Here is a 13,914-nt window from a genome sequence, read left to right on the forward strand (position 1 = left end):
GCACGAGCTGCAATATCAGCACCGGCGGCGGCGGCGGCAGCACCTGCACCAGCTCCCGGGCCCCGCGCTGCGCTCTCCGCCTCGCCGCGCCCGGGGCCGCCGCCCCGCGCTCTCTATGGATGTCAAGGCGGCCCCCAACGGGGTGGCCACCATCGAGGACCGGATCCTGCGGATCACCGGCTACTATGGCTACTACCCGGGTTACTCCAGCCAGAAAAGTAAGACGCCTTGCTCCAGGTGCCGGAGCGGGTGGGATGCGGGAGGGCGCGCGGTCCGGACACCTGCAGCCCTGCCAGAACCGCTAACGCCACCTTGCTGGCGGTGGGGCCGCTAGGGCGAAAAGTGTGTCCGTTGTTCTCGGTGGTGACCCACGAGAGAGAACGGGGGCCCGGGCCGTTTGCACCCAGGAGTTTGGAAACAGTCGCAGTCTTGGGCTCGGAAGCGCAGGGGGGACCCGGTGAGCGCTCCGGGCAGCCGTCGGCCGGCTCACCTCTGGCTCATTTACCACCGGGGGAAGGCTGCCATGGCTGTTTACTTAGCGGAAAGTCAGCCCTAGGTGCTGCACTCCCCCTCGCCCCTGCTGGGTGCCCGGCGGCAGGCGGGGCGCGCAGGCTGGGCTGGTTCGGGGGTGGGGCCGGCAGGGGCGACCGAGGCAGACTTGGGTCCCGGCACAGGCCGGCTCTGCCCGTTCACTCCGGCTGTCGAGACGTTGCCAGCGCGGGAATTACTCCTGCTAAAACGTCGTTGCGAGGTCGTCCGCCCCGGGCAGGGAGAAACCTGCTCAGGTCTCCGGGTGCCGGCGCTTGGAACCAGAGACCCGTGCAAACGGCTGGGGGTGGGGTGGGTGCAAGAGGAAGGCGCGACAGGGCCAAGCTGTCGCGCTGCCAGCCGCACGTCGCGGCTCCCTCTGAGCCGGAGTAGGCTTCTCGGCTCCGCACAGGCTTTCTCCCAGCTGAGCGAGGTCGTGCTGCGCGGATGCGTTCGCATTTCTAGAGCAGTTTCGGGGGAGGGGGGGGAGGGCGATGGGGTGCTCTCTACTCCGTCTCCCTACCCCAACACACAAACCCCACTGGCTATCTTTGCGGGGATTAGTTCAACCCGAGACGGAAGTGAAGCTCATTTTTCTCCGAATAGGGGACTAGTTGCGGCTTAATTCCCATGCAGGTGGGATCTCGCTTTTCCTATATCAGTGCATTTCTGTCGCAATAGATGGAGCTTAATTGATGTTTTTGCTGTTATTTTTAACCAGGACCCGTGCAAGAGCCTAGATGCATTTCTGACTGGTATTTTTCTGTGACATTTGGGGTCTGGTCAATGTTACAGTTTCTCTGATGCAGACAAACCCTGACACATGGTCGAGAAAACACTTTTTTTTTCCATGTAACTTTTGCCCCCACTGTGCTGCATCGCTATTTAATGATAATTCCGGAGCTTTGTTCTCATAGAGATATTTTCTCATTTGATATTTCATTTGGTTTCAGGAAAGGCCTGTCTGATTTGGATGGTTTCAGTCTAGCTGTTTTTAGAAGCTTACATTATTCATTTTCCATACAAAAGTAATTATATAGTGTTAGAATTTTCTGGAAAGAAAATAACACACTGTGGAATGCAGTTTGAAGTCTTTGTACTATAGATTTAAAAACTTCTTTTATTCCCCCCTATTGGCAAAAGGTTTCTTTTTTAACCCTAGAAACTTAAGTGAAAGCACTAGTATGCCATGTGGACATTACTTGGATTTCACTTGAATATTTTAATTAGGAACCATGGGATTTTGGTTGCTTAGAGAACGTGGAAGCTGTCTGAAATTTCAAGACTTAGGGTAGTTTATTATTATAATTTCTATAACAATGGAGCTTCGGTTAATAAAGAAACCAAATGGATTACTGGAAAAGTGACATTAAATAAAACCGTGTTCGTATTATCTTTTCATGCTCATTCAAATAGCGGCCCATGTTTCATTTGCAATACAATAATAGGACAAAAAGAGGGAAGAGCATTGGCTGAGACAGGAACTGAAGCAAACAGGGATAAAGATACATTTGGCATAGTTATTTTTGATGAGCACTTAACCTAACTTCAGGCCACAGAAGTCAGTGAAGACAGAATCTCATGAGCACAGAGAATTACATGATAGTCAAATAACTTTCAGGATGTTCGTGCCTTTGGAGGTAGAAAGAGATTGCTATTTTGCACAGTGAAAACGAGGAGAGGAGAGAGCTGGAAGAGAGCCAGGCAGCCGAACACCATGAAATAATCCTGCCCTTAATGCAGGCTTCAACTAGTAAACAAACACATTGAAGCAAACCAGTACAATATGGTCAATTGATTTAGCTGTTACCAGGAATGAGCAACAGCTTGGGGGACGTCTGCAGGGATATGTTTAGGGAAAGGCTATGGTGAGGAATATATAATACGTGAAGGCAAGGGGACTTTCCCGTTTTCACATGTGAGGCCTTAAGGATGATCTCTTGATACCTATGCCACTTACCTTTTTAGAGGTAGATGGGGACTCACCTCTGAGATGCATCAGTGATCAACCTTCCATTAATGTATACTGGTGCCGTCCCTGGCAATCAGGAAGATGAGTACCTTGTCCAGAAGAAATTCTAGTAGTCAGACTGATACAAAAAAGAAATGTGTATGCATATATATATATATATATATATGCATATGAGATACATGATATCAGGGTTTGTATGGTATTATCAGGGTAATAATCAGGGTGCAGAAATGATTGAAGCATTTGTCTAGCCTTGAGTTACTTATGGTCTGGTTGGGGAAATAGACTCATCTACTCAACAAGTGTTATTTGAGCACCTCCTATGTGCCAAGAACGCATCCATTCCCCAAACAGACAAAAATGTTTAAAATGTTTTCCTTTTTGGAGCTGAAGTTTCAAGGAGCGGAGACAGACAATAATAATAAACAAATAATGTATATTTCAAGGTTTAAAAAAATCACAACAGGGTAAAGAGAATGAAAAATTCTGAGAGGGGTGGGTAGAGATTGTGGCAATTTTAAATGGGCCAATCTGGTAAGACTTCAGTGAGGGGGCCACAACTAGGCAAAGCCTCAAAGTATGTGAAGAAGTTAGATGTGTGGACATCTGGAAGCTGTTCCAGGCAGAGGGAACAGCCAGTGCAAGACTCTGAGCTGGAACATGCCTGGCATGCTAGAGAAAAAGGATAGAGATCTGCATGGCTGAGGTGCAGTGAGAGGTTGGGAGAATGGCTGGAGAAGACGTCACTGGATGCAGGGGCTCAGGTAAAGTAGGGCTATTGTAAGTTTTTTTGCTGGGGAGTCTTTCTGGAGTTTTGGCAAAGGATTGATGTGACTTGACTGACTTACTTTTCAAAAGGATCAGTTTGATTGCTCTATTCAGGCAGGGGTGGAAGAGAGGCTAGTTATGTTATTGCAATAACCTGGGTGAGAGATGATGTCGGCGTGAACCAGAGTGGTAACAGGTGGTAACAAGTGGTCAGATTCTGCAGCTGTTTGAAGTTAGAGCCTGTAGGGGTTACCGGGGGATTGGATAAGGCATCTGCAAGAGAGAGGGGAGCCAAATGTGATTCTGTCTTTTCTGGTTTGACCAGCTTTGAGTTGCCAACAGCTGAAGTGCGATGGCTTCAAGGGAGAGGGGGCCTGGGGCTAAGGATAATGTTTGGGGAATGTTAAATGTAATTGGAGATGAAAGGTAAGCCTGGATTTCAAAGGCGTCTGAATGGAGATATAAATTAGGGACTTTTCAGCATTTGGATGCTGTTTGAAGCCTAAGACTGATGAGATCTCCAAGGAGGGAATTTGTGTGGAGAAGAGGAACACAGGCTGAACCCTGGGGCTCTCAGACATTAAGAGGCTGGGGAGAAGGAAGACCAAGAAGGAGCTCTTAGGGAGGTGGGAGGAAGACCAGAAGCGTGTGATACCCTGGTGAAGCCAGTGACGAATTTCAAGGGGAAGGGATTAGCTGAGTCCCATGCTGCTGAAAAGTGAAATAAACACTTGTAACTGACCACTGAATTTGGCAATTGGGGGTCATTGTTGACATTGACCAGAACCCTGACAGGAGCAGGTAAGGTAGGATAAAATTTACTAGACTGTGTATAAGAGAGAATTAGAGGACTTGGAAATGTGAGCATAGACAACTCTCCAAGGATTATTTTTATGCAAAGGGGAGCAGAGCCAATGGGGATTGTAGGATCAAGGAAGTTTTTTTTTTTTTTTTAAATGGAAGAAATAACAGCATGTTTGCATGCACCTGAGAATGAGTCAGTAGAGAAAGAATAATCCATGATGTGGGAGAGATAAGGTATGGAATCTATGGCACAGGATAAAAGACATTTCATGCAGGGCAGAGTATGTGGGTGCAGGTTCTAGAAGGTGGGTAACCAAGATGGTGGGAGGCCGTTGAGTTTCTTTTTGGCTGCTTTAGTTTTCTCCAAAGAAGAAGCAAGGAATCAACTGTGAGGACGGGGAGGGTGTGGTAGTGGCTGGAGGAGAGGGAAGGTGTGAATCATTAAGTAGGGAGTGAACAGACCCAGGAAGGGCAGTAAGGTCGTCTGGCTGCCTTAAAGGGCTCATTGAAAGTTTCTGGCCACAAATTTAAAGTGAGATCAGTCAGTAGGTTGTTATAGTCACTGATACAATGAGGACACAGAGCAAGTGAAGAGAAGGACTTAACCAGAGTGCAGATTATCCATTGGGTAGAATAAAATAATAGCGAAAAGGGAGTAGTAAATGGATGCAAGAAAGTTACTACTGTAACTATTGACCATAGAATTTAAAGCTGGTAAGTAGAGGAGAGGAAATCAAGGTAATTAGAGAGTGAAGAGGTGGTAGGATCGGTGGATTGCAATCCCAGTGGGATCAAAGGGAAGCGGAAGTCAGCTGGAAGGTAAGAGGTGGCCGTCAGAGAGAGCTGCAGGCCGCAAGAAGTTATTTCCATAAGCCAAGTCAAAAGGTAAGTACTGTTTTATTGTATTCCATAACTGATGTTTTTGGAGCGAGCCTTCTTTTTGTGTTTGTATAAGGAGGCGGTATGTTGATGTGTCGTGAATTAAACCCTAGTGATTGAGAGATGGATTCTAGTCTTAAACCTGCCGGGAACAGACTCTGAGACCCTCTCTGCAGTTTTCTTGTTTGTAAAGAAGAGTACAGAAGTTGCTGTCTCAGAACAGCCACGCGATAGGTCAGCTTTGGAAGCTTTCACAGAAGTCCCATGCTCCCTGGAAGAATCTCCCTGGGTAAACCCTGTTGTGTTTGTCTCTCTTCACCTCACCTTCCATCTCAGATGGTAACCAGCTGTCTCTCTTTATTCTATGTCCTTTGCACCTGTTGGCCTTTTTTTCTATGTCCCGTTAGTGACCAGGTTCTGTGGTTGTTTACTGCAATAGTAAACCCTCCCCCGCTTACTCTGATCCCAGTGTTGACCATCGCATCTCCAAAAAGAACTCTGTCAACTTCTGGCTTTTCTGGCTCTCTGATGTCTCTGAATGCTGCTCTGATTTATTAGCATGTCCCCGGTTCCAGCCTCAGCTGTCTCTTCTCACCCTCCTTTCCCTGAGTAAGCTCATTTAGTCCCATGGCTTTGCTGTCTCCCATGAGTCTGTATATCTAGGTCCCCTTTTCCTAAACCCAGACCATTTCGAATTCCTACTAGACCTCTGACCTGGATGTCCTCTAGGCATGTCACACAGAAAACTAAATACATCAGCCTGTCCTTAAAGATGTGTCCTTTCCTTCTTTTTATGCTTTTTAGCTTCCAATATCTGCATCTAACCAATTGCCCGGAAACCTGGAGTCATCCTCAAACCTCTGCCCGTTTTTCTTACCCGTATTCAGTTAAGTTGTCCTCTCTATTCTTCCCCAGATATGTGTTTCCATCCCCACTGGCACTGCCTTGTTCTTTCTATCCATCACATCTTTCCTCCAGCCTCATACCCTTCTAGTCCAGTATGCACACCTTATCATTTAATTTCCTAAAATGCACACCTGCTCATCTCACGTCCCTGATCAAATGCCTGGAATAAATCTTCATTTTCTGTGGAATAAAGTCCGAACTCCTTAGCATGCCACAGTCTGAGCCCAGCTCGCATTGTTCTATTTTAGCACGCATTTCCCCCACTAATTGCCAAAGTGATGCATGCTTAATGCAGAAAATCTGGAAGGCAGAGAAGCAAAGGGAGATTAAAACAAAATTACTAATAATTCTATCACCCAGAGGTGATTAGTATTCACACTTTGGTTAACATTATCCTTTCAGTCTTTTTCATATCTGTAGACACATGCAGATTCTTTTTATTTCACACGAAACATTTCTCTCATTGGTCTATATATTTTTAATAATTTAATGCAGTCATAGTCTTCCATATATTCAAGCACCTTAATCCGCTAAACTGTTGGATTTTTAGTTCACTTTTTAAATTTATTTTCATTTGTATTCTAAGTTTATTTTTGAGAGACTGAGACACACACACACACACACACACACACACACACACACACACACACACACAGTGGGGGGAGGGGCAGAGAGAGAAGGAGAGACAGAATCTGAAGCAGACTTCACAGAGCCTGACTGGAGGCTCGAACTCAATGAAACCATGATTATGACCTGAGCCGAAGCCAAGAGTCGGACGTCTAGCTGACTGAGCCACACAGGTGCCGTCAGTGCATATATATATATTTTTTTAAATTTCATATCTCACATGGCTTCCACAAACCCTGGTCATAGTCTCATCAAGGGGTTCATAGTTTCCATAACATTTTTGTCCCTGTGTTCTCCTCCTCAGGACTTTTTTACACTATGGCCAGATGGCTTCCTCTCCGTGTCTCCTTCATCACTCTTTGGAAAGCTCCTATTTATCTTTGAAGGCTGAGGCTGAGTTTAAACGCTGTCCTCTGTAAAGCTTCCTGATTGCCCCAGGCTGGGTTAATCCTCCCTCTGTGCTCCTATAATACTGTGTACTCACCTCTGCTCCAGCACTTAGCACACTATTTTTGGCTGTTTCCTTTACACAAGACTGTCTCACCCACAGAGCTGAGGGAGGGCAAGGACTTCTCTTTATTTATTTTCCTCTTAGGCAAAGTGTCTGGTACATTCTGGGTGCTCAATAAAGTTTATTGTACTAATGAATGAATGAGTATAGTTTCCTTGAAGAAATGGAGAGTTAATTATCCTCACACACAGAGAGAGTACATGATGGTAGCAATTGGAGGGAAAGGAAAAATTCAGCAGCTAAGAATGAATCGAACAGATGTGCCTATTCAGAGAATGAGAATACATCAAGTGGTGTCACTTTACCTTTGTGGTTGTAACTTCTGCTTTTTTGTCCTTCTATTTTCGTCATCAGTTTCTCTGTGCTTGAAAGGGGGCAAAGGCTTTTTTTTTTTTTTAATATGGAGTAGTACAGAGTTGATAGAGTTATAAGAAATATAATGTGGTCCTTCCTCCACCCTCTTTTGAAATGGTTGCTGTTGGTCTTCACGGTACAATATATAACATTTAAGCGCTCTGGCCAGAGTAAATTATAAAATTGTCTCTTACTAGTGACATGACGCAATAGATCTTTCTCCCAGTTCATGTTCTGTTTTACTCTGATAATAAGCTTTATGTTTCTTTGTATATAATAGGTAGTGTTTTGTAAATAGTTATAAATAATTACCATCGGGGCACCTAGGAGGATCAGTCGGTTAAGCATCTGACTTCAGCTCAGGTCATGATCTCATGGGTTTTGGGTTTGAGCCCCATGTCGGGCTCTGTGCTGACAGCTCAGGGCCTGAACCTTGCTTTGGATTCTCTCTGCCCCTCCCCTACTCACATTCTGTCTGTCTCTCTCTCTCAAAAATAAAGAAAACATTTTAAAAAATTAAAAAAAAAATTACCATTGATGTGTAGTATTGAGAAGTCTTTGTTACGTAGCTTTTAACTGTAATGTATAAGGGCTGTATGAATGTCATTGTTTATGTTATTAATGTTGGATAATGTGGTCATTTCTACAATGCTAATTTTGTATTTTTCATTTAAAGTATAAATTTACATATACATTGGGTATTTGTATTATAGAATATTACTACTACTAATAGGTAACCCGTGGGCTTAACATTAAGTTTCAGATATACTTTCTTTAGAGAGCCTATTCAAGGCCTGTTCGAGGCCTTTGTCTAATACAAAGACCACATGATTCTGCTCTGCTACTTCTTAGCCTTTAAACTTGCACAAGTAACTTAACACCTCAGATCAACAATTTTGTTCCTGTAGTATGGGAATAAAAGTAGTCATTTCACAGATCACTGGGAGGATTATGTAAGACAAGGGAAACACAATGTCTGGCACAGTTCAATATATGAAAGTTGTCAATGATTAGGGAGGAAAGTAGAACGGTACTGGAATGTACCCATAGAGTTGGTTTCACCATCAAAGAGCCTTGCTCACTGTTTCTTGGTAAATAAGTGATTTACCACCTTTTTTTTTTTTTTCTTCATATTCAGCATTGCATTTTGGGTTGTTATCAAAAGTTGTGTTCGAGCAATGCAACGTTAAAGATCATTTACAAATTATCCAAGTTCACAATGGTTTTCCATTCCTTACTGATTTCTGGCTTGTCTGGTGCTATCATCGAAAGGGGCAGTTTCTAACACTTACCTGGATTGCCCCTAATGGTAGTTTAAAATGGGCTGGAGGCCATTTGTGATCAGGTTATTCCCAGTGGGTTGATCTAGAAGGAAGGAGACAAATCTAGGGTCTATGAGTGATGGGATGAGTCTGCATGTCTAGAGATGCCCAGACTTCAAGTAGGAGAGGGGAGTGCGAGGGTGCCAGTGTGAGAGAGAACAGGGGCAAGAGAGTGGGGGAGGGGACGGGGGGATCCCATTTGAAAATGGGTAGCATGGGTTGGAGGTAAGTAGGGTTAGATAGGATCGAGAGGCAAACAGGTGGAGAGGAAGTGAAGGCTGAGGATTAATTTGGAGGCAGTCTGTTGGAAGTTGCAGTGTTTCTTTAATATGCAGAGTTTTAGAGGGACAGTTCCTTTTTAGGCTATTTATATAGCAGTAAACATAACAGTATTTTATGTTCTACTTTAAAAAAATATATCATTATGTTATAAACCCATTAGATATTTCTACATAATCTTTGGAGTTAATTTTTTGAAATTATAAAATGTTTAATTATTTACAGACCCAGAAGAATATAGAGAAAAAGAAAAATAAACTAATCACCCTAGCACAACTACTGTTATTTTGGTTAATTTCTTTCCTTTCTTCCTAATGCATGTAGGGCTCCACTTCTTGAGTTTTGACAAATATAAGCACTAGTGTAGTCATAATTCTGATATATACACAATTTTGTGCCCTGCTTCTCTTCCGCTTAACATTTTAGGATAAGCATTTTTAATTTTGTTGCATTTATCTGCTCTGAGAGGCTGGAATTAGATTCTCCTTTCAGAGATCTTGCCTTAAAAATTTTGTGCAAGCTGGTTCTCAGTTATTTGAGCCTAAATAAAATGGAGAGACCTGGAGTGTTCATGAGGACTTATTTGATCTCTAGTTATAAGATTGTGTTTGAACTGGTTTAAGCAAAAATGGAAGTGAAAGGATCCTGGGAGTATTCCATGGATTTTCGGGGCAGGGATCTGGTGGGATGGGCTGCATCAGGTCCTGGAGGGTGATAGGGAAAACAGGAAGCCTTCCTTCTCTGCCTTTCATCTCTTTTTTCTGGCACATGTTCTCCATTCTTGTCTCTTGCTGCAGGCTGGCTTTCTCAATTTCCTTGTCCAAATGGTTGAAAATAGCCTCTGCCAGCAGTTCCAGTGTTTACGTGTCCTCTATTCAAGAGAGCAGACAGATTGAGCAAGAATCTCTTACTTCTAAATCCAGATTCCCGGAGAAAGGGACTCTTTGGCCCAATTTGTGTCAAGTGCATACTCTTGATTCTATTGACTGGTGGTTTGGGACAGGGTCAGGTTGTGTAGTCACGTCTGCCAGAAACTCTCTCCTGTTGCATTTTTGACCATAGGGGAAAAGGTTTCCAGAGAAGAGGAGCAATTGGCTGGACAGTCAACTTAATAGCTATTGGTTCACGGAGCTTTGCATAAAAACGTATTTTGCTCAAATCATAGGCTTCAATCAAGATCCAATCTTCCCTTTTTTCTGTTTCTGATGGTTTTTAGAGTATATCAAGATAATATTTAGTGAGGTTATAGATACGATATTTCTACAAACTAAGAAAATCCAAGTGTCTGTTTAAGAGTATAAGTCCCTAGGGAGTTCTGTTTAAAAAGTACGCACCCAGTACTGCAGACTACTTTAAGTTTTATTGACGTGCTACTGCTTACATCAAGTTTGGAAGACATTTTTCATTTTCTAGGTCGGATAGGGCAACACACCAGTTCCTTCAGGCTCAAGGTATAGTAATTGAGGATGACATTTAACATTGTATAGTTTAAACAGATATTGAAAATTACACTTTTCTGCAGTCTGGGATTTTCTATATTTAGTCCTGGATTAATGCCAGGTTGGCACTAGTGAAGTGTCGATAATGGTTCCGTGGTCTTGAAAACCAGACATGCTAAGAATTCTTTATCTCCTGTGAAAGCTAAGATTCCTAAGGGGGTCAGAGTGTGCAGATTTTTGCTGCTGATACCGTGCTAAGCTCCCAAGTCATAAGACTTTGGTATCTATCTTGTGTCTGTTCACACTATGGTTAAGCATAGTCATTCTGGAGGAAAGATCCAGTCGAGTGAGTTGGGAGCCATTTGGGACACCATCTTCTCCGCTAGACTTATGGTGGCAGGTTCTAAAGAAGTAATATAATACATCTAAGATGACATTTTTATTTACCAGGAACTTTTTAGAACAAATGTGTTTAGAAATGTTTATTTCTCAACATATGCGATATAAATATGTATTATATATTTGTATATTTACATTATATATAACATATTATATAATATGTAATGTATATGGTATAGTTATATATAATAATATAATATAATAATCATTTATATACTAATTATACATATCAATAATATTAATGTATTATTATATAATATAATTATATATTTAGATATAATAATAGTATATAATGTATATATAATTACACACACACACACACACTAATTGAGCACTTGAAGCAGGAGCTTCTTGTCATGCTCCTTTCTAATTCAGAGCCATCATGATCTTTTAAAAGCAGGAACTGGATTATTCCTCTGGTTAAAGTTTTAATGGCTTTCCATATCTCTTTGGAAAACTATAAAACCCTGAACCCAGCCTACAAGGAAGGTCCTACATGGTCCAGTTCTTCAGGTGGCAGCACTGTTCCATGCCTTGATTGTGCTTTGGGCATTGTGGCATGTGGTCAGTCCCTTTCTTTCCTCCTGGCTGACGAAGAGGCCCTTCCCCACTCCTGGTGCTGTTACCTTCCTGGCTCCCAGCCATCCTTCACGTCTCGTATTCAGTGCCACCACCTCAGAGAGGACTTTGTAGCTTTGCACCTCTCTCCACTGTACTTTTTCTTTACAGCACTTCCTACAAACTGCAGTCACAATTTATGTTGATTGCTGTGACTATTTAATGTCTTTCCTGCCCACTAGTCTCTTAGCTCCCTAAGGGATTTTGTCCATTTTGTTCAGCACCGTGTGTCCCCCACACAGAACAGTGCCTGTGCACTCCATAAATATTTATTGACTGTGTGATCAAGTCTTGTTAAAAATTTCAAGTAGACTTTGCAAAAAAGATCAACTTTTTATTTGAAATATTTTTCAATTTATAGAAAAGTTGTTAAGACAATACAAAGAATTATTGTATCTCCCTTGCACACTTCTGCATTGTTATCACTTTATATTACCCATGTAAATTTGTCAAAACTCAGAAACCAATATTGGTACATTACTGTGAATTAAACTCCAGGCTTTATTTGGATTTCACCAGTTTTTCCACTAAGGATCTGGTCTGGCCCGTTGGATTCAATTGTCCTATTTCTTCAGTAGGCTTTTTATGAAAAGGTAATTTCAATTTTATAGGAATTTCCTGGCTAGTTTTTTAGGGCTTAGTTCAGATCACATTTGAAAACGTAACTACCAGTTTACAACGTGATATTGGATTAAATTCAGGTTAGAAATGACCTATGACTTGACATAGTAATTACATACTATCTTAAAGGACTGTTGCATAGCATAGAACAGTAGTTCTTAGTATTTCTACTTTTTAATACTTAGGGGGATGCAGAAATCTTTGAAAAATCTAGAAAAAGCTATAGATTACCTCCCCACCCCCAAATACACATATACACCAGGCATTTTCATGCAGTTTATTTTATTGCACTGGAAACTTATTACTTCACAGGAATGGGCTATAAAGTTGATAATTCCAATCAATTGTATCTGTTTTTCTATTTTATGAGAATGCATACAAAATTTAATGGCAATGTCTGGAAAAACTGAAATAATTCAAATGTGTTAAATAGGAATGAACTTCAGTTTTATTCAAAAGTGAATTTCCATGAGAAAGCTCTTGTAGTCTGGCGTGAATAAGAAGCTGAAATTTTGGAGTGGCCTTAGGCGTGGGAATCATCATTTCCACGGCACTGAAGTCAAAGAGGTCACTTTTGAGGCAAGATCTGCAACTGCTGTCTTTGACAGCAAAGAAAGGATGAGGAATTTGTGTTTCAATTTTAAGGTTGTCTAAGCCTAATTAGCTTTCAAGTACATCTTTCAGTGTATCTACATATTCCCAGATGGGTATCTGCACAGAAATTTTATGACACGTCACTCTGGATCCTTATTTTCCTGAGAAGCTGTGTTTCCAAAAGAACTTGTGGTTTTCACCAGCATTACAATAGTGACTTTAACTCTTTCAATGAAAAAGTAGATCATAAGATCTACCTATATAATTATCTATATAATCTATTAATCTATATAGTCTATTATATCTATAAAATAGACAAGGTGGAAAATGAACTTCTCCTTACTGACCTGTCTATTCTATGGATGGGCTTCCCTTTTCTCTCAAAGGTGATACAAATGTCTTCCAAATGTCATTCAAAGATTTCAAGTCATGGTTTCTGGAAAGGCATTAGCTTCCAGATAGTCAAGACGGATTCCACATTCTCTTTACTGGTTTTGATGGAATTGACTCTTAAGGCAATAGACAGGGTTTCCCGTGGGATCATTGACAACATTTTGGATGCTACTACACACTGATGTGTAAGGCAGCAAGTTATACTGGTATGCGAACTTCCCTTCATTACCAAAGCAGCAGCGCAACCTGCTTATCTCCCCAGGTACAGTTTACCATTGCAACCTTCCATGTTTCCTAAGAAGCTCACAGAATAGACATTCTCCTCAGAGGATATGCATATGCCTATTAACAGAAAATCAGGAATGGGAAGCATTGGGAGACATCCAGTTATTTGCTAAAGGGAAATAACGTAGCTGCCAGTGGCTCCAGTGTTTGCATCAAAATTGTGGCAAATAAACAGCTCGAGGAGACTTTATTTGATAAAGGCATCGCTTCTGTTTTTACCCCTTGCTGCAGACCACAAACCAGTTTATCCATTTCCAAGGCAACTGGTTCCCAAGGTCCCTCCAGGCTGAATTTGGCTGCAAGAAAACTCAACTTATATTGGCTTAAGCAGTAAGGAATTCATTTTCTTTTAGAGCAGTAAGTTGAGAGGTGAGGTAGCTGACTTAATGAAGTACCTAGAGTCTATTTTCTGTCTCTTGGTGTGTTGTACTTTGCAGGACTTTCTCTCTTTTTTTTTCTCAATAGTTTATTGTCAAATTGGTTTACATACAACACCCAGTGCTCTTCCCCATAAGTGCCCTCCACCATCACCACCACCTCTTCCCCCCCCCCTTCTCCTTCAACCCTCAGTTCATTTTCAGCATTCAATAGTCTTTCAAGTTTTGCATCCCTCTC

The 13,914-nt window shown here is 42.1% G+C and overlaps 1 protein-coding gene across 1 annotated transcript in view; it reads left to right on the top strand.

Moving 5' to 3' along the window:
- Nucleotides 1–41: 41 nt before the first annotated feature.
- SLC35F4 (solute carrier family 35 member F4) overlaps nucleotides 42–13,914 on the top strand; it is a 233,642-nt gene continuing 219,769 nt past the window's right edge. Inside the window, exon 1 of the mRNA XM_029952665.1 lies at nucleotides 42–218. Within this exon, the coding sequence (XP_029808525.1) occupies nucleotides 116–218 (103 nt within the window). The 5' untranslated portion in view covers nucleotides 42–115. The remainder of the gene's footprint in view (nucleotides 219–13,914) is intronic.

Source organism: Suricata suricatta, chromosome 9 (assembly GCF_006229205.1).
Source record: "Suricata suricatta isolate VVHF042 chromosome 9, meerkat_22Aug2017_6uvM2_HiC, whole genome shotgun sequence".
Taxonomy (NCBI): domain Eukaryota; kingdom Metazoa; phylum Chordata; class Mammalia; order Carnivora; family Herpestidae; genus Suricata; species Suricata suricatta.